We start from the raw sequence: 22280 nt of genomic DNA, 5'->3' as shown, positions 1-22280 counted from the left end.
TAAACTACCATCTTTATTTCCCAATGGTGAGAAATCACATATTCCTTCTGGCTTGTGCTTTAGTAGCTTTGGGGATTTGGGGTATTCTTTGAGGGATTAAAAAAAATGACATCTAGCTATCTTTCTACTTCATTTACTTGCAAAAAAAAAATCTGTTGAGTTTTGAACACAGCATCTTCCAATCCACTTGCGATAAAAGAAGCATCTGAAAAGGGGCAAGTAAGCACAAGAAAAAAAAATTTGCAACAATGTGTGGTGAAGGATGTTAACTAAACTTATTCTGGTAATCATTTCATAATATATCCATATACCAAACCATATGTTGTATATCTAAAATTAATACAATGGTAAAGGTCAATTATATTTTGACTTGTGAAAATTAACTGTTTACAAAGAGAAAAGAGGCAAGTGGATCATAAGATACAGTTCAAAATGCATTCCAGGATTTCTCTGACTCCGATGTGGAGAGGACTGGCCCAAGAGCAGGAACAGTTGAAATCTTTGGACCCTTCTCCCATTCAGTAAACATCAGCCCAACGAGACGTTTCTTCATGGGTTTTGAATTTGAAGGCTTCATCCCTACTTGAAACCAAAACCCAAAGCCTCCTTCCAAGAAGCGGGCCATGAAATTAGATTTGTAATGCAAAGAACCTCTATCGTCTCTTGTTTAGTGAAGCTTCAGACATACTAACTTGGATGGGAAACTGATATTAAAAGCCTACGACATGTAACTTTTCTTATTAGGTTACCACCATGGGGAACAAATTTCCTTATGGTTGTCCTGAAACTATACTTTAGCAAATTCTGATACGTGGGAGTTAATTTTTCTTCTATGTAGGAAACATGAAAATGTATTTACACACACATGCACATATATGTATATATAATGAACATTCAAACACACACACAGGGGAAGTTAGGGAGAGAAATTTCTAGTTAAACATGATCTTGAGAAATTCTTCCATATGTGGAAAAGTCCTCAGTTCGTCTGACATATAGCTATACATACATATATACACACAGGACACTATGTATACATTTATTCCACATTCATTTAACCTCAAAACATAAAATAAATTCTTTTTTTTTCCCTCCCTAAGCAAAAGCTAGGAATAACAACTCTATACACAGAATCCATCTTCTGGGGGCAATAGAGCAAGTTAAACCCCTCGTCTGTTTGTTAGAATTCAAAGGGCTGCACTTTGGCTAATCTGTTGGTGAAAGTGCAAGGAAAGCAGGGCATCAATCACAGAAGTCCGTCCGGCATTTCACAGAGAGGGCGAGTGGGGAATCCAGAGGCCTGGAGTCGGGTCTCTGAGAAGTAACAGGGCCCGGGGAGGGGCTGCTGTGACTGCTTCCTTCTCTGGGTGGACAGTGAGACTCTACGAAGCCCTGTTACCCAATCATAAAACCCAAGCCCTCGGGAGGTGGAAGAAGAGGAGAAAGGCAGTAGGGTGGGGATGGTTACAAGACAGATCCAGGACCAATAAACTCATTCGGCTTGGAAATGTTGTTAACCTTTCTCCAGCCACATCTCAGTAAGGACCTGCTGGCTGGACTATCCCCTCCTATGGGAATGCTCTTCAGGACACAGGACTAATTCAATCTGGAAGCTCGGGTGTGTGCAGTACGGACAGAGGTGGGAGGGTGAGCGCGCAAGAAGCTTGTTTTCGTTTTTGGATCTAACTCTACCTTCTGGCTCTTTCGCCTGTAAGAAGAGGGTGGAGGGGACATGTTTCGAGACCAGAAATGTCAAAACCAAGGTAGCGAGTGCTGCAGCCTCTCTGAAGCAGAGCATAGGTGCAGTCGGCATGGGTGGGATCACTGGGATAATTTTGTTGTATCTTAAAATATAATCTGTATATCGACCCCATGACCACTAATTTGAAAAGAAAGCCAAGTCTATGTCCGGGTTCTCTAGTGAACAAGGTATTTGGCAGCTTATGGGAAAATAACACGTGTCTCAAGCAAAATCAATGGGAATTTTCAACAGAAAATTGAAGTGGACATTCAGTGCTCTGAAATGTGTCCAGTGGTACAAACTCATGTTTCAGCTGAGAGCCAACACATGCTGGGACCACAGAGCAAACAGGAGCAGCAGAGAAGGGACCCAAAGCCACTATTTACATCTACAGGTAGATTCTGGAAACTGCCAAGTGGAGTCAGTAACATTTAGGATTAGGGTGATCAATTTTCTAGGAATAGATTAGGAGAGTGGACACCCTGAAGTGGAGAATGTACAACAGCTAACCCAGCTTCTGCCACAATGAGGTCACTATATGAAAGCCCTCCAAGAGCCCTGGCTGGTCTGATGGCAGCCTCGAGCCAAGGAAAGCACCCTCTACTCTGCTCTGGGGGCCTGACTGGTCCCAGGCCTTGTGTGTACACAGGCTCACGGGTGAGCGAGCAAAGGAATGTGGATCCTGGTGATCCACTGCCCAGGGCCCACTGTAACCCAGAGCGATTTCCCTCCCTCTCTGTGCCAGGCTCTCTACTCCTTGAGAGCCTCACTCTGGTGCCTCAAGGGCAGTGGGAGAGCTGTAAGAAGCCACGTTTTCACTGGCACAGTGACAGCAGGTATGGAGGAAAGTAAAGGGCAGGGGGGATGGGGGAAAGTGAACTGAATATCACAAACAGAAGAATGGAAATAATGTTGATGAAAGCTGGAGCAAATGGAAAGAGAACCAATGGGATGAGATTCTAATTCAAATTCGAAAACTAAACCAAAATGAGATAAAATTTACTACAACTGGACAGGAAACTGAAAATACACATTTGCATTTAGAGGACGTTGATACTATAATTAAACCATATTTAATACACATGGTTGCATAAATAGATCCATACTGACGTCCAAGGAGGTTTGCCCCGGGTACAGCATTCAGAGATACAGACCCTTCTCTGGGGCCTGTTGATTTGCAGATATGTGATTCTGAATAGATATCAGCCTCTCTGAGCACCAGTGTCCTTATCTGTGTAATAGGGACAGTCCCATCTGCCCTTCTTATTTCCCAAAGATGCTACAGAAGAACTCATTCAACAGATATTTATCAAGTGCCTACTATGAGTCAGACAGGTACAACTATGCTTTGGAATATGTAACAGAGAGTATGAATATGACATAAATTCAATCAAGAATTCCCATAATAAATTTAGTAAGTGTTATGCCTCCATGCTCCTGGACTCTGTAGCCATCCTTTACAAGAAAGATTTCTATAAGCAAAATGTGAAATTTAAACTCTAATTGGGATCTGAAAGTCTTCAAGGTAGTCAAAATTCCTTGACCTTTCCAACTCCTGTGAGTGAGTGAGCATTTATATTCAAAGAAAGAGCCAGAGAGAGGAGAGACAAGTTCTGGGCTTTGAAAGTGACCACATATTCTGGGGTGCCAATACAAAAAAAATGTTTAGGTTTTTGCCAGTTAGGTCCCCACAAATTAGAATCAGAGTGCCAGATGCTTTAACAACTGGAGGTGCATTTTGCACCAAAAAGAAGTAAGAGCCAGGTCTTTAAAGACCCAACATCCAACCCAAGCACAGTAGTGGGAATTCCAGAAGCCAAAGGGCAACCTGAACAAGTATGGTGTTTTGAGTCACCTGAAGTGTGGTGCTCACTCTGATGCCGTGCTTTTCTTATCCATGGGGTTGGTCCATACCTGGGAGCCACTGGAAGGAGATTAATGAACTATGACTATAAAAGTTACACAATGCCTGGAAAAATAAGTAAAAAATCTTGGCATCCTGGATAAGGCAAGGAAAGATGCTACTTAAAAATAACAGATAGTGATGATGGCAGGTACAGAGGGCATTTGGGAGAAGCTGAGTTTCCACTTAGCTTTTCTAAAATTGGTCGTGGTAACTTTACTAAAAATAAAATCACTAATGGGTTTCCAGCAGGTACAACTTAGTCTTTGGTCTTAATCATTTCTCAGAGCTCACCAGCAGCCTGTATCATGGGAAATACTTCTTGTCTGCTTGTGTGCCCACTTCTTGGTTTGAAAGGTTTCCTAACGCATTACTGGGACTTCTCTGAATGCTGTACTTGAACATATTCAATGACTAAGGTCATTCTGGGGGGTCATAGGTCACGAACTATTAACTGCTCCTTTCTTGGGTGGGGGTCTAGTTTGTTGGCCTGACACACCCCACTGAATTCTCTTACATATTCTCCATATTTCCTTCCCCTTATCACATGCATTTTCAATCCCTGAAGAGATGTGTATGTATGACTATTCTCCCTTTCTTGGGTCCTCATTTTTTTGATGGTTCCCTTAACTGCAATCAATTGATTTTTGGGGGGTATAACTCATTCTCAGATGCCATTGTCTTGAAATAAAAAAGTATCCCAAGAAGTGAACACTCTCATTTTCTGCTATGTAAACCATAAGGAAAATTTGCCTCAAAAGTCTCTCGTTTGATGTACAACATTGATGGGCACTGGATCAGCCATGTTTTAAGCTGGGTAGTCTTTTTCTACACCGGATACTCTGAGGACAGTATTCCTCAGAGCACAGATGCTACTTAAAAAGAAGAAGAAAAAAGATTCCACCATCAACTCAGTCTGGGAAATGCTGGGTTAAATAAAACTGGAGAACTTATTTTCTTATATGACTTTATGGATCCTTTGATCTCTTAATTGCACCAAGACTCTCCAAGATTATGTTATAATATGCAGCACTTTCCCCAAATTCTTTGCCCATTGATTCTTTGTTTCAGACCTTCCTCATGGGACTAATGTTCCAAAAGTTACTTTGGGAAAGGCTAGTCTAGACTCATAACCCTTGGATTCAGTTTCTCCCAAGGAGAAAGCAAAATCATAGTAAAAGAGAGAGGGTCAGAGAAGAAGTGGAAAAAGAATCTAACTCTGCAAGTACCTGGCAATACTTAAATTGAGTTTCCAAAGGAAAAAATGAGTTTCTCTGGGAAAGTAGCAAAGTAGCTGATTTTTTTTTCTTCTTCATTTTCATGTGCTCTGATCTCTTAATAAAGCTCAAAAGTTAATGTCAACAATTTGGAGCTCCTGTTCTACAAGGTATAGGTGGTCAATGCTCATGGCCACAGGAAAGTTAGGGCTAAAAGATTGGGAAGGGAATCAGGAATCCCTCAAAGAGACCTTTCCCCTTTAAGTCGGTTCATATAATAGGGGTACATCATGAACACTTATTTCAAATCTCACCCAAATCAATCCAATACTCATCCTCTAGTGTTGCCACATACTGATATAAAGCTGTCACTATCTCCTAAGAAGTAGCTCCACTCCATACATGTTAGTATATATGCTTATACAATTATGTGTCGCTTTTGTAATCAACTGGGAAAGACTTCCCAGACTTTCAATGACTGTCACTGATGTAGATTTATAACAATGCACAAATTGATACATAAGTTGGCAAATGTGAATCTCCATATCCCATACAGGGGGATGCATCATTGTCCAAGAGCAGGAATACCTGGTCAGAAAGGTTAACCAGCCCAGGGAGGTCTTGCCAGCTCCATCTCTGGACTCAACCTCCTCCTATAAGGGCTCCCAACTTGAGTCTCCTCCTCTGACTGAAAAAATACACCAAGGGAGTATTACGGCCTTGCTGACTCCAATTTAAAGTCACAAAAGCTACCCTTCTGATGAATGATATTTCACTTTCACAGTGAACCCCACTGCAGTTCCTAAGTCATGGGCCCCCTAATTAAGTTAAAACTACCTGTTATCTGTCTTGTTCTGACTGACATTATCCCGAACAGAAATGAATGAGACATCAGATTTTTGCTCTAAACCAGACAGCAAACTCCTTGAATATAAGGCTATTACCCATTATTCCCTTACCCAAGCCCAGTAAAGTGGCCATCATGGGATAGGTGCTCCAAGCCTCGGATGAATAAGCAAAGGACCCCCAGCTCTTGAGGGCTCTCTCCTCTCAGTGGATTTTTCCTCTGAGGAAGAGGATGACACTCTCTGCCTCTATGTTAATGGGTTGCTTACAGTACTTACTGAGATGGAGAATGTGAAAGTGGAAGGTCATCACTACCTTCCTAATAATTGGCAATGTACAAGAGGTCCTGACCATGTATGTTAGCCAGACATTTCTCAAGGAGTGCTAAGTATTCTGTGGAGGGCACCACACCTGAGCAATTTGATCTCTGTCTTATAACAACTGCTAGTATCTGTTGACAAACAGAAGTCAACCAAACATGCAAGTACTCTAGTTTAAAGATTAAAGCACTCTAGAAAAGTATCTGGAGGCTATCTTTTATAAAAAATAAAAATATAGCATTCACAAGGCAGATAAACTTGAACTGGTGCTGTGTTTCTAGCACGACACGTTAGCATGTGTGTCTCAGTGATGAAACAAGACTGTTATCTCAGCAGATGCTTGTGTGATCCACTCCCCCAGTTTGGGTCCAAATCCTTTTTTCCATTGCTATAGTGTTCTCTGTTCCTGTTTCTCTGGGGGAAAGTCCAGGGTGGTCTCTAGTACCAAGAAAACCTTACACTCATTCCCCAAGGCAGAAGGTCAAGGAACAAAGGGCAGGGATCAAGAATGAGAATGAACTAGCAGGATGCCAGGTACACTGGTGTAGGTGAATGTGGGAAAGTGGTGATGGTTGTGAGGGATGATAACTGACTAAATAAAACCAAATCAAACCAAAACCAGACATTCAAGATGATGACATAAAATCAATCTCACTTTTCACTTTGCTGATCTCCAAACTAAGAACCCTTTTTGAGAGTTAATGACATAAACCGGTGCGTGTCTGCACTTAGCTTCACAAACTAAGATGTCTTGTGTGAACATCCTTTCCAGGGTTGAGGTCTCTAAGGGCAAATGTTTCCCAGGACAAGGACAGGGCCAAGTTGGGGGTGAGGATCGCTCTGATTGGGGCTACCTTACTGCACAGCTCCAGCGGGTATGTCTTATCTTGTGAACTATATAAATAGCACCCTCTGGAATTGTACCACTTACTAGTAAAATTCTTGGAGACTTGGAATCAACTTCTCCTACGGGATGCTAGCAACATGAGGTAAAAAGGAAGCAGTGTTATCTGAAAAAATTTTAGGAGTTCAATAAGCACCCCTTCCTCTAATAAATAGTGAAACCCCTCCTCACACAGGTAATTCAAATAATCTCACGCCTCACTATTTAGAAATATATAACAAAGGCATTCAGATGATTTCATTCCATTACCTATAACCACCTCTCTTGAAATTTACTGTATAAGTTACTCAACTTTTTAAAAAGGTCACAGTATGATAAAAGAGGAAACACTATTAATATTGACTATGATATCCTGCTAATTTGCATTTAATTTCATAATTTCCATAAAATTTACCTTCAAGAATTTTAATGATAAACATGTAAACAGTTTTTGCATTTGGCGAGTGAAGGTGAATATCACTGAAAACTGCAGGAGAACTGTGTTTTTGTCAATCCATCTCTTCACTTCTTTACTTAGGTAAGCGAGAAAATAGAGTCCAAATCAAATAAACCAGACTCCTTGACTTCACTGGCTAAAATGCAAGCAAAACTCATCTCTTCATGTAGTTTTACCTCACTTTTAATTTGCATCACTAAGGGATTTTCTAGGACAGTGCTCAGCAAACTCACAGCTTCTCTGATTGCCAAGCTCATGGAAACAAAGTGCTTTCTCTAAAAACTCTGAAAACAACATTCCAAAGTAACCCACCATTAGATACTGTGCCAGCAATAGACTACATATCTATGAAAAAGAAAGGAGAGGAGGAAAGAAAATGCATAACATAAACAAGAACAGACAAAACCTTAGAGAGGAAGGAGAAAGGAAAACATTTAGATTCCTTGAGTGATGGAAATAAATACCAAAGCTATTAGTTTCAGTTCAAAGAACATATCACTTTATGCTGTTTATTATTTCTTGAGGGTTATTTATTTTATCTTAAAATATCCAAAGGGTAAAAGGGGTCTTAGAGGTAAGCAGCAGTGAAACTGACCTGGTCAGGAGAGGGCCTGTGATTGGAGTGCTGCGACCTCCCGGGAGAGCGGTGGTGGTGGTGGTGGTGGTGGTGGTGGAAGTGGTGGTGGTCCTCCTCATAGCTGTCCGCCATCAGCTTCATCCTGTTCTGGGTCTGCACGGGACAAACCAGGGGAGGTTCCGTCAGGGGCGAGAAGGCCGGCCAGAGGAGGTCAGGGCATCAGCACAACACCTGCAGGGCTCCCATCATCCTTCTTTTAGGGACAGAGATTTTCACTTTTAGTTCAGTGGAAACCTAACGAAGAATGCACCATTCCATTCGCTTTGGTGACAGAGGTTCTGTCACATCACTGAATCCACTATGTTGTCGGATAGGCATTCATAGACATAAGTGTACTTCCCCCACGTGATTTAAAAGGCAATAAATGGACACATTCTAAAGTGCTTTGTGTTATCAAGCGATCACACAGATTCATGGTAAGCTTACTGCCAACCATCACATCCTACGCTCTAGAGCATGCAAGAGAAGGAAGCCCTAGATGAAAAGATGGGAAAGACCTGGATGGAGAGAACTACAGACAACAGTCGTCCTGCAAGACAAGGCAGAGAAACCCACTAAAAGGCTGCCAACCGCAAAAACACTGATGGGGCTGGGTTGTCGCTAGGATGACTTCTAGGGCAATGGCTCTCTGTGGACATTTTAACGAATACCGTTCTTTAGGGAAATGAATGCAAAGAAAGCAAAGCTGATGGAGAAGAGTTAACCACTCTAATTTTACTCCTTGCTATGTTTGTCACATGAGGCAACTAAGTGTCAGAGTTAAACTCCAAGGGCTACAGAACTATATGGTTTTATTATGCAGGGCAAGAAAGAGACCAATGATCAATTGAGCTAACAAGAGTCACAGAATCCACAAAACTGCCTGAAGTCCACAGAGAAAGGCAGATAAAAATATCCAGCTCAGAAAGCCGGGAAATGCAGAGACTCCAAGTGTGGGCTTGGAGATGAGGCCATCTGGGTTCAACCACCTCTTCACTGGCTACATGGTCTTTTGAGAGTTAACTATTTCTATGCCCCAATTTCCTCAACTTTCAAATGGGAGTAATAGAACCCCTCCCCTGGGGTTGTTGTGAGGAAAAAGTATTGTGAAGAGAGTGGATTTCAAGTCAGTCCAGGATCTGGTACATAATGGGCTTGAAATAAAAGTCATGCTACTATTACTATTGTCATTGTTTACTGGAAGACACTTCTCCTTCTGAATACATGTTGTTTCCTCTGTCTGTGACAGCTGCCCCAGCCACCTTTCCCTGCCTCTAGTTTCTGTGTCAGGTTAATGCACAGCCTTTTCCTGACCCCACCCTTGAGACGAGGTGACATGTACCTCCTGCTTACCACACCTCTCTTAACCACGGATTCGTCCGTCCATTTGTCAGTAAACTTGAGGCTGCTTCTTTCATCAATCTCTCTCCAGCATCTAACACAGGGCCAAGTAGATACAGATAACATTATACATGTTGCTGTAACAAGTGACTCAAAGAAAGAAGAGGCCATAATTTTGAGGGCCACTGTCATTCTAGAGGTGAGCAACCCAACTGTCTTCAGCCAGGGAAGGTCACTAAGAATTGAGGACACCTCATGAGTTGCCAATAACAACCCCACTGGTGGCTCATGACAATGAGCCAACAACACTTTAAGAGAGCTGAAAGTCAGAGTCTGGCAGAGCATCCAGACAGTTGGAATTTTAGTATGTAACATAAACAATACTCGGCTAACAATTCTAAACCTAGCAGTCCATTCTTGTAGTGTTCTTCATGTATGATCTAATTTATCCTCAAAACTTTCCTGGGGGGAATTATTACTATCCTCATTTATAGCTGGAAAATCAAGGCATAGATTTTCAGTCTCTATCTTGACATAGAAAATGGAGATATTCTGGACCTTCCAATTCTCAACCTTGAGGCCTTTCTCTTTGTCATGTTGCTAGCAAAAAATGGCAAACAGCTGAATAGGTAGAAATAGCTTTCTCATAAATGTGAAAGGACTTCACATTCCAATTCTGCAGGACAGAGGATGTCTCATGACTTACCCACTCCAGTTTTTAAAATGTGTACAATATTTGAAAGGCCCCAGAGTGGACATTTAAAAAAAAAAAAAAAAAAGCACGTATATGGATAAAGACAATAAAAATAGAGGGAAAGAGCCACCTAAAAAAAAAAAAATCCCAGGCAACCTCTGGCAGCTGATAGCATTTCCAGCCTTCACGTGTCCACTTAAAGTGTCAGAAGACCCAACGGACACGTTATATGTTGTGAGAAAGAGCAGCTCAGTAGAGCTGTTGCCGACCAAATGCTGAGATTCCCCTACCGGCCTGTACTCGTGCATGAGATTGTGAAATGCCGTGTTCACACCTAAAATTCCAGTATCGTCAGGAGCCCGCAGTTTTGAACTCACGATCTAATAAATCTGGAATTGTTCCTTCTAAAAGAATTCCAAAAGTCTGAAGGGAGTTGTAAGATCTGCTATGGTCAAGAAGAAAGGGACTCACACAAGAATGAGTGATGAAGCTTAAATGAACAAATAATAACCCTGCTATTGTAAACATCATAATGTCCTTATCCTTTGGGGAAGCTCCTGTGATTTTATGAGATTATTTTCTTACCAGTGACAAGCTTAAAGTTCCCTACCTTTGAACTGTATCCCATAAAAGAATGTACAAGCTAAACAAGATGCTATACGCGGTCCTAAATGTGTCTGCTGAAATGAGGTGTTGGAGAATAGGCATGTCATGGGATGAAGACTGTAAATGAATGATGTCATCTTTCCAATTTGGTGCTGAAATATAAATAAACCACGTTGTTCATGTGAATACCAGATCTGGGGGAAACGTACACACAGCAATTGCGAGCGGAAGAGGCTTCTTTTGATTAGTCTGGGCTGCAAGAGAAGAGTGTGAAATGGAGATGAAAAATGAGAGTTTAGCCTGATACTTTAGACCATTTTTATTTATCTAGCTTGTAGCATATCCCCTAAACTGTGACCGATTGCTTACAGGCTGGTTTCTAGTTTTCCCTTCCATAAAAATGTTTGACTGATTCTGCTCACTTAATTATCAAATTAGAAATGGAGCTCTTAATTTTTTTTCAATCTACACTACCTATCCTTATCTCCACTCAATTATATTGGTTTCCTAACATACCAAGAATGGTCTATAAGGATAGGAAGCTATGAATAACACTCCCTAAAGTGGATGGAAGAAAAATTGCAGAAAAATTTTAAGGATTGGAACAAGGATAATACTAGCTTAAATAATTTCAAACATGTTCATTAGGTGATTCCATGTGTAATGGTTCATATCTCTGTAGCCATCAGATATACAAGGTGCCCACCACAAAGCCTTAGACAGCACATCTTCTGAACAATCAAAAGTGAAATCCCAGGAAAGCTAATACAGAGTTGGAGCGAGATAGCTTTCCACGGCACTGCTCTTGGGAACTTATGGCCTCATTTAGTAATTCACGAAAGCCCGTTTTTATTTCCTTTTCAGAGTTTACCAAACTGCTGACCTGACACGTTCACCTTTGGCTGTGTTATATTCGTTTTATTATATTATGTCATGACTGCTGAGACAAATCTAATCAGATTTCATTTTCTACTTCCTCTCTCTTCCAGACGCCACCTTATTTCTCTGGGGCAATAGGTTCCTAACAGCTTTCCTGCTGCACTCTTGCCTCCGGTCGAACACGATCTGTAGTCAGAGTGACATCAGACCTCTGTTACTACCTGGCTTCAGATTCCCAGAGACTCCACACTGTCCCCAGGAAAGAGCCCCATCTCCTGCCCAGCTTATGAAACTCTTGTGAGGTAACTGCTGTTCACCTCCCAGAATCCCACCTTCCCCTCCCCGGCCCTGCGACATGCTGTCCTCTGCCCCGTCATGCCTTTTATTCTCTTCTTCTACCTCGGTTATACCCATTAGTTCTTCTAGTCTTAGCTTTGACATTATCACCTCCAGAACCACCTTCCTTAAGTCCACCTCGGAAGGGATTAAGTGCCCTTCTACTGCCTTCCCCAGAATTCTACTACTTCCATCACAGCACTTATCTCTATGAATGGTAAATAACTGCATTCTTTCTTGGCTTTCTCTGCCACTAGGTTGAAATTCTCTTGAGGGAAAGTGCTAGGTGCGAATTACCCTTGGATTCATCACCTAGCACAGTCTGATATATAAAAAGTAAATGTATGTTGAATAAATGTGATAAGTGTATGAAGGAATGAACGAAAAGGATACTGGCTATTTGGAAAAGATAAAAAGAAAAAATACAGAATTAGCATCTATGATGAATCAGTTGAATATGTAACTCTCATGTGATAGTTTAAACTTCCCCATCATGCCCTTGTTTTCAGTTGTTATTATTCTTGGACGTGAGAGAGCAGGATAAACATATAGTTCTGGAACTGTTACAAAACTCAAGTTGTTCTTGTTTGAGAAATATTTTGTTCTTGAATAAAATGGACCTACTGAAATACTTCATGTCTTTGGGTAGTCACATCATTAAGAATAAAAAGAGTGGGGGTGTCATGAGGTTTATTTCCTTACTATATTCTAGCCTTTGGAAGAGCAGGAATCTTTAGAATACTTTCATTAGCACCAAAAGTCAACCATGGAAAACTGAAACTGTATCTATTAACTAAAGTCCTTGATGAACACCATCTGTGAAAAGGTGCCACAGACTCCACCACTCTTGACATTTCTGAAGAGTTTATCCAAGGAGCTCTTGAAACAAAATGAAAATCCTTGATTGACTAGTAATAGACTCAATAGCTTAATAGCAATATGTAGCTATAAAAGTGTAATATTAAAACTGCCTTTAAAAATATTTTAGCAAGGTGGCAATAACGAACTATGCTTTGATCAGTCATCTGGATCAACTTAACAATAAAACCTTCATGAATATGGTTTAAATAAGAAAAAAATATATAACAAATTTGTTGCTATGGGATTTGGAGATAATACCATACTAGCAATTATACTCTCTCCTCTCAGGTTTTCTTTTCTGCCTCTTTCCTGCCAGGGAAATCCGAAATAGCCCAGAACTCTTCAATAGGCCTTCTTTCTGTGAAATCAGACCAAGGTCAATAGTTCCTGTCTCTGAGTTAAAGATGAAGAAACTAGACGACAACTGAGCAGTGAGAAGGGATGGGATTTCCAGAACATCCGGATATAGGCCCACAGAGCAGTGAATCGTAAGTGAGTGGGGGCTGGGTTCCAACGCTTGGGTCACTCTTGCAGGACAGAAGGAAGGAGGGGGATGAAGAAGCTATTGGGGAGTATTTAGCATTAGGGAACCTTATGGGAGTAAGTGAGAATCAGTGATGGAATGCCTTCTACTGTGGACACTGCACAGAAATTCATTCAACACTCATCAAACTCCTGCAACCACAAGACTAGAACAATTACATGTCAGGCTAAGTGTCTGAGTAGAACACATTCATTGCATCCTCTGAGATAGCTATTCTTACAAGCCATCTTTTACAGACAAGGAAACCAAGCCCATGATTGCTTAGCTAGTGAGTACAGAAACAGGACTTTAAACCAGGTTTCTGACTCCAGAGTCTTATAGATGTTTATGAATGGTAAGGTCCCAGGCCAGATGCATGCAACAAAGCAAAGATAAATATATGAGGAATTACAGGATGGACTGTAACACAGTATAAGAAGAAAAACAAGGAGAAAGGTTTGGTTTACTTGAGTATCTGGAGGCAGGAGAAATCCATTCTAGCTAAGGGCTAGATATCAGATAAGGCTCCACGGGTCAGATGACCTGTGAGCTAAGACACGAGAGCTGGTGTGGACACAGCTACAAGGAAGAGTGAACTGGGGAGACTCTCACCAGAGTGATAAACTCGCCCTCTAGTCATCATGAGGGGAAAACAGGCCAATGAGGGGAACTGGAGCTCAAAACATGGTGTGTACATCAACATGACCAATTAAAAAATAAATTGAGAAATAAAATTAAATAATAGACACACTGAAAATAAATTTTTAAAAAACCATGACGTCTGTGCATGTGTTGTTTTTTTCTTTCCTTTACTGGATGTGAGGAGAGTAGGAAAAATATTTGAGATGGTAGTCGCTATCTTACTTCTCAGAAGAACTTATCAACTTGGGGTTTTGGAAGGAATTTTAGAAGAGTCATAGCCATATGCTCACACCCATCAAATCATGCCATCTTTGGGAAACTGAGCTAGGCTCTGGACATCTACGTATTTATAAATATCTACACAAACTACTGCTGCAGCATCAGTCCTGCCTTGAAAACTGGTCTAATCTTCTCCTGCTTGTTTAGCTCATCAGTCCTTCCATCCATCCATAGCCAAACAGGACACATGAGACTCTTCCTCCCAGCCTTGCTGAAGCTGCTTCCCTCAGCTCTTATTTATAGACAGAAAATTAGTAGTCACCATGGACAGTTTGGCTGCTATTTTTGTACCTAGTCATTAAGTGCCCTTATTTTATTTTATTTTTAATTGTTATAGGGAAGTCAGTGCCCCTCCCATATCCTCTCGTCCCGCCCCGGAGGTCACGTGCAGATGGAATGGTCAGTCCTGGATGTCCTGCTGTCATCCCACCTCAAGCCCCTGCACTTCTCCTTGCCTGAGGTCTTCCCCTGGTCACCCGTGCAGGTCTGGCCAGGGAACAGGGCAGACAAAAGTTCATGCCCTTAGAAAAAAAAAGCCAGTCTATGAGGGAGTGAGGTGACTGATAAATAACCAGCGTTCTAGTCCCTTAGTGGAGGCAAGAGAGGAAAGAAAGCCTTTCGCATGAATGAAACGCCACATGAACAGATGCTAGTCTACTCTTCTTATTTCTTATTGTACTTTTTTGGGTAGTTTTTCTTTTCTTTTTTTCTTCTAAAAGCAAGGGAGGGAGATTATTATAATCAACTGCGTCCTGCTGTCACTTTAGGAACCTGAGGAATTCCCCAAAGGGTTCTGGACAGAGAGTATAGCTGGGACCATCATCACCTCTGTTCTGCTACCAGCCAATGCAGACCATGGGGCCAGAGAAAGAGTTCTATGTACTTTGCTAATGATATAAAGATCCTTAATAGTAGCAGAAAGAAGACTGGCACTGCGAGACAGAGCCTCCTGTGAATACCAAGAATAATAACAGGCTTTCCTAGCTCTTCCTGTGTGCCAACCACAGCACTTTGCTGTTGCCATCTCTTCTCATCAGTCCCAGCAAAGCTCTCATGTAGGCTGGGGGTGGAGAAAGGCATATTCAGAATCTTTAATGGTGGCGAGCACAGGGGATGAAGCCCCTAAAACCCAAGAGGGAATCCTCACTATCATCTCTGATAGAGGCTGTGATTATCCCCACTTTACAGATAAAGAAACTGAGGCTTTTCAGTATGATAGCTCTGTTTGCCTTCTTTGCAACAATATTGTGAGTTGAGATTGTGGGATAAGTTTGAGAAAAATACCTTTAGAATGTATGGGTAAAGAGGGAAAGTAAAAGTAAAATACATAATGGCACTGGTAGTGTTTATGAGAAAGATAGAGAAACTCACCCAAGATCATACAACTGATAGATTTGGGAGTATGATTCCACAGCTTCCTAAGTACCCACTCTACCATCCTGCTCAGATTCAGAGAGACTGATCCCTTCAGTAGACTGAGCTGGAAATGGGCTCTTGACTCTCTGGACAGTGACCCCAATTAGAGCTGATGAGAGAAGGAGCTCACTTTTTATTTTAAAGCTCTCTGTGAAAACGATGAAACTCAGACACATTATAAAAATCTTGATCGAGCCCCATGTTGCTGACCAAGTCCTAACAGAAATTAAAAAATCATTATCCACAGGCTGCACTAATTTTTAACACTTTAACCAACAGGATGGTTTCAAACCTAGGCTAACAAGTCAGCCACTGAAGACAACCAAGAAATTTCTAACATTCTGAGCACTGCTGGAAATGGTAGGGGTCTGGGAAAAGGGGTAGGCCCTAGAAGTTTCCACCACAAAGTTACTTAGTTAAGCTCAGGTCTGTTTAATTAAGTAGTGGACAGCACATGCTATACTTAGCTTTTAAACACTTGTAAAGTCCTCTTCACTCATTTATCTTACTTGTCACTGACAAGCTCTTCAAGGACTGTAACAGTATGCAGAGCATGAAGAGCCTGGGTAAACAATGCATATTTTATGTGGAGTCTAAACTGTTTCAACTCAGAGAGTCAATAGTCTCTGGAAAAAAAAAAAACCCAGACTTCTACTAACTAATGACATATTCTGTGTATGGCCTATTAGAGTTTCTTTAGAAAGTAAGCCTGAAAATCAAATTCCAATTTTTTAACTAAAAAGAAGAGAGGCTGGGAAGAAAGCAAGGAAGGGTGAAAGGGAGGAAAGAAGGAAGGGAAAAAAAAGAAAAGAGGAAAAAAGAAAACAAGAAGGCTGTTTGTAGGCATTAGAACTCAGAATCTAAAATTTTGCTGACAAGGGAGGTCAAGGTCTTCATTCAATTCATACATCCAATAAAGATTCATTATCACTGGCCTGGGTAGAATCATCTCCTCAAGTAAAGAACTTTGGAAACTAACTTGCGGTATGGCCAAACAGAACTAGTCAACGGACTGGAAACTGACAATTCAACGACTACGCTGAGAAAAATGTGAAGGTTGAGTAACCCAGCAGCACCTCAGGAGAGGACAGAGAGCCTTCCACACGAAGGGCTGAGAGGAGACATGCCCCCACAAACCTGGAGATATGCAAGATGAACCACAGGGAGTATGTGGGGTTCTTCACAGTTACGTGTGCTTAGTCACTCTGTCATGTCCAACTCTTTGTGACCCCATGGACCACAGCCCTCCAGGCTCCTGTGTCCATGGGGATTCTCCAGGCAAGAATACTGGAATGGGTTGCCAAGCCTTCCTCTAGGGGATCTTCCCAACCCAGGGATTGAACCTCGGTCTCCCATGTTGCAGGTGGATTCTTTACTGACTGAGCCACTAGGGAAGTCCAAGAATACTGAAGTGGGTAGCCTATTATCCCTTTTCTAGGGTATCTTCCTGACTCAGGAATTGAACGAGGGTTTCCCTGATAGGTCAGTTGGTAAAAAATCCACCTGCAATGCAGGAGACCCTGGAGAATTCCATGAACTCTACAGTCCATGGGGTCACAAAGAGTCGGACACCACTAAGTGATTTTCACTTTTACTTTCACTCTGGTATTGCAGGCAGATTCATCACCAGCTGAGCTACCAGGGAAGCCTTTTTCATAGTTATGGGTTTGCTATAAAATGTGTTTGAATAAATTAGGTGGTGCTAGCGGTAAAGAACCTGCCCACCAATGTAGGAGATATAATAGATGCAGGTTTGATCCCTGCGTCAGGAAGATCCCCTGAAGGAGGGCATGGCAATCCACTCCAGTATTCTTGCCTGGAGAATCCCATGGACAGAGGAGCCTGGCGGGCTATAGTCCATTGGGTCATGCAGAGTCGGACACAACTGAAGCGACTGAGCACGCATGCATGGTAGCAATCTTATCCAACAGGAAATTCACAGAAATTATGTCAGAGAACATGGAAAACCTTATGAAGGTGGTTTTCAAAATGAGAGAAGCTTGAGACACCCTCATCAGAAGCAAAGAGTAAAGCAACTGAGAATGAGTTGGGTTTTAGAGGTCAGAGACTAGAAATTTGGAGCAGACCAGACAGAGAAAATGCATCCAGAAGAACTGTGAGAGGACAGAAGGACATTTCTCCTATAGGGTCTTTTGAGCTCACTGCAGAAATGGGGGCAAATGCAATCTGGGCCGAATCTCAGTGCTGAGGCTGAGTGGAAGGGCACAAACCCAAGACCTCCTCTGCACCTCACCCCTTTCAAAACAAAACAAATGACAACAAAGCAGGGAGAGAAGGGAGGGTGTGAGCAATGCAAAACATGTGGTGGGGCTGCTGGCCGGTGCTGAACACAGAGAGAACCCCAGGGAGAGGGGTGGTGAGCAGGCGAGGAGAGGTTTGGCAGGGCGGAGGGGGTCTGGCAGCCGGAGAGTGAGAAGAAGACGGAGGGAGAGACAGCTAGGGCTTTGGACAGAGAACAAACCCCTCTCCCCAGCTGGTCTCACACTTGGGTAAGACAACTGGGGAAAATGTAAACACGCTCATTAGTAGTTTTTCAATCAGTTGAAAAACAAATGGGAAGGCAGAAATGGCAATGGTGTCCCAAATACCAAATCTATGAAACATTCCCTCCAGAGTTTATCTTCTCATTTGCCTTGCTTGCTGTGCAGTCTCCCTTGCATTTGGATTTCAGTATGCTTACTAGCTTTATATGGGGTACTCTGAACTGACCTTAACTAGGACCAATTTAGTTCCACAGAGAAGGAGAGTCTGAGTTGCATCTTCCTCTCTGGATACAAGGTCTCCATGGAGCCTCCCAGAGACACATGAATAACAGGCATGTTATTGACAGGTCCCCTCACACTCTGCTCCAGGCTGATATTCCCCCAGCATACAAGAATGAAAACTAAACTACAACCACCACCTCTTCTGTGAAACTTTATCCCCAAACGAGAGGCAAAATACAACTTTTGGGCTTGGGGATCTAAAGAAAGCCAGTTTCCAGAAAGGATGAAATTGCACTCCAGTTTCATCTGGAAATGCCCAGGGTGTTGACTCATGTTGTTTTTTGTTGTGTTTGTTTGTTTGTTTTCTCCATCACATCAAATTAAATTCATCCGAAGAATATATTTTGAAAACCAATTTCTCTTAGTCATCTGTTTAACGTAGACTCCAAAAAACCTGATCTTCTATGACCCTGGAGTTGAAATAGCCTAAGTACAAAATATCCAAAAGCATTTCAGCTTGAATCTAAATGAAAGCAGATATTAAATTACATAACTAATGTTTCTTCAAAGCACTGAGTGGATGTCTGTAACTGGAAAGTTGCAATTCCAGCAGCTATCTTGCATCTCTTTCCGATGAATGAGCACTTGCCAGAATAATCCTGATTCATGTAATGTTAGTGCTAGGCCATACCTTAAATCAGTGACTCCAAGTTCACTGTTTTACAGAAGAGGAGAATGAGGCTCCAGGAGGTTGAACATTAGTCAATCACAAACCCAGAAAAAGCCCCAGAATTCTTGACTGCTGGGCCAAGGCCCTTTTCCTGCCCCTGGCTGCCTTCCCATTTGATTTGCATGTGTAGACAAGTCCACCATGTCCATGACCAGTAATACCACAGGCCCATCTCATGTCTTTCGTTTTGCATTCCAAAGTACTATGGTATTAATTTCCATCTTGCAGTCTGAACAGCATCAAACACCTAATCATTTTGGTCTCAGTGCCTACAGATAGGTTAAGGAATTTTCCATCTTCTTTGAGAGTACAACTACTTTCTAGAAGAACCACTATTTTAGCTTTCTAATTTATTTTTTATAACATCTATAAATTTTCTATTATAGGAATCAAACATCTAGATATGAAAAATTAATAGTGTAAAAGAGTTTATTTAAAAAATTCTCTCTTCCCCTATCCTAATATCTACCCCTACTATTAAGGATTTTTGCCAGTCTTTCAAGAAACTTTTATGCATAATGTAAGAAAGGAAACACGTACACTCCCTTTAAAAATGAAATGCCCAAGATGTCTTGGCCATCTTTTCATGTCAAGATCATGTAGAAATACCTCATTTTTAATGGTTACATATTCCATTCTATGCATGTACTTCTCTTTACTAGTCCTCTACTGATGTGCTAAAACAGAGGGCAGAAATCTCTGTTTATTTTGTTCAAAGCTTTATCCCAAGCACTTAAAGCATTGCTGGGCGCATAGTTAGCACCAGCAAATAACTGTTGAATGAGTGGTTAACATTTGGGTCATTTCTGGCTTTTCGTTATTCCAACAATGCTTCAAAGAATATTTTTTCCAAAGGAACACCTTTGCCTGTCCTCATGTGCTTGTTCTCAACAAGGATGGATGCTGAAACATGTAATAGATGTTTTTATAATGTACAAAGAAAAGAGAGATTCGGTAGAGATCCCTAGAATAAAGTATACATATTTTAAACTTTGAAAGATATTACCAAATTTCCCTTCAAAAATTTTGGTCAACTTCCAGTCTGTACCTCTTTGCCTATATTGTGCCAACATGAAATCTCATCAAACTCTTTAATCTTCAAAAATCTAACACATGAAAAACTGTTATCTCCTTCATATTTCCCTAATTATAATTTGAGGCCGAGCATCTTTTCATTGAGGGCTTCCCAAGTGGCGCACTGGTACAAGAATCTGCCCTGCCAATGCAGGAGATACAAGAGATGTGGGTCCCATCTGTGGGCTGGGAAGAGCCCCTGGAGGAGGAAATGGCAAACCATGTCTAGTAATTTTGCCTGGAAAATTCCAAGGACAGAGGAGTCTGGCAAGCTATGGTCTATGGGGTTGCAAAGAGTCAGAAGCAACTGAGCGACTGAACACACACACACTCACACACACCCGAAGCTCCTCTAAGAGAATAATGCCCTGAACAGAGTCTGAATCCAAGGCATCACATGTGTCCTTGCACGTGTGTGTGTGTGTGTGTGTGTGCGCACTCAGCTGCTCAATCATGTGTCTGACTCTGCGACCCCATGGACTATAACCCACCAGACTCCTCTGTCCATTGGATTTTCCAGGAAAGAATAGTGGAATAGGTTGCCATTTCTTCCTTCAGATTTTCCCAACCCAGGGATTGAACCTATGGCTCCTGTGTCTCCTGCATTGGCAGGCAGATTTTTTTTTATCACTGAGCCACTTCAGAAGCTAATATATATGTATACACACACACACACATATATACATACCCATACATACATACATATATGTGTAAATAAAATACACACACTCACACACATGCATGAGTTTGTCATGCTGAATGATCAGCTGAAGTCCTGCCTTTATAGTAACTTTCCAAAAAAATAATATGAGTGTAGCAATACCTAATCTTAGTGAACAAATAAAAATTAGAGATTGTCGACTTTATTCCAAGTTGCATAAACTACTGACTGCATAATTTGTTCTGGAATCTGGGTGTGGATCAATGTCAAACTTACAGTAGTTCATAAACACATTTTTCTTTTCAGCATTTAGCGGTAATGTTCTAGAGGTGGGTAAAATTTAGAAAAGCTTAAGAAGAGGGAAAGTTAATTTCCATATTCCTTAGGTACTTTCATACACTACTGGAAAGATTGTAAACTGGTATAAACTTTCCTGAGGGCAACTTGGCATTATGTCTTAAAATTCAAAATATGTACACCCTGGGGTCCAAAAGTCTTTTGAAAAGAAAGTTGGACAGAAATACAGGAATGGAAAGGGTAAAAGGATATTCACTGGGATGTTGATCACAGGAGCAATTAACAAAATACCTGTGTATCAACAAATTACTGAATATTCATTGTGCATATAATAGAATACTTATTAGCAATTCAAGAGTCATATATGCTTATATTCATCAGAAGGAAAGAGTATCACAACATATATTTGAATGGATGGTGAAGCAGGTGCTAAAACATGCTGATATATGTGTGCGTGTATATGGATATACACATACATACATGCGTCTGTGAGAAAAGTGCAAAAAGATGAGCACAAAACACTGCTAGATGCTTGGATTTCAGGTAGGTGACATCCTCCTTTATTTCTCTCTATTATTATTTGAATGTTTAATAAATGACAGGAAATAATAAATAAAAGAAAAAGAAAGCTTTCTATGCTACATATACACACATAAATGCTGATATATAGGTTGTTTCTCAGATTACAGGGGAATGGTACTGAAATAATTTTAGTACAGGCAAAGAAATTCCTGAGACTGACCTTGGAGAACTTAAGACTCCTGCTGGCTTCTATTTGGGAGAACTTCAAAAAACAGTCCAGGAGTTAACACAGCCCTGCCGGTTGGCCACAGCTCCCCTCTGTTCAACCTGATACTATAAAATTCCAATCACTCTTAACCAATCTCTCGCTAGTCTAGCAAACTAGTACAGCAAACTTGGAGAAACAGTGAGCAAACCTGGCCCCTGTCAAATACTTAAGAATGCATGTCCTTCACAATTGCAATGAATGTCCCTGCCACAGCTACATAATGCAGCTGGATGGAAAAGGAAGGGCTCTCAAGTCCCCCTCTGACTCAGGACCAACACACTATGGCCAAGTTCAAATCCTCCCCCAGGAGCCTTAGGGCCCTCAGCTGGATCAAGTCAGTGTCCATCTGAGTTTCACATCATGGGCCAAAGATTGGGAGGATCTCTCTGCTGTGTCTTTTCAAGTTGAGAGAATTAATAGTTCGGCTCGGAGTTTAGGAACT

General features: G+C 41.4%; 1 protein-coding gene across 1 annotated transcript in view; it reads right to left on the bottom strand.

Moving 5' to 3' along the window:
* Positions 1-22280, bottom strand: part of ERC2 (ELKS/RAB6-interacting/CAST family member 2) — a 988080-nt gene that overhangs the window by 187161 nt on the left and 778639 nt on the right. Inside the window, exon 15 of the mRNA XM_061129191.1 lies at positions 7963-8097. Within this exon, the coding sequence (XP_060985174.1) occupies positions 7963-8097 (135 nt within the window). The remainder of the gene's footprint in view (positions 1-7962; positions 8098-22280) is intronic.

This window comes from Dama dama, chromosome 24, assembly GCF_033118175.1.
Source record: "Dama dama isolate Ldn47 chromosome 24, ASM3311817v1, whole genome shotgun sequence".
In the NCBI taxonomy this organism is placed as follows: domain Eukaryota; kingdom Metazoa; phylum Chordata; class Mammalia; order Artiodactyla; family Cervidae; genus Dama; species Dama dama.
The sequence above is the reverse complement of the archived record's forward strand: the minus strand, read 5'-3'. Positions and strand labels throughout refer to the sequence as shown.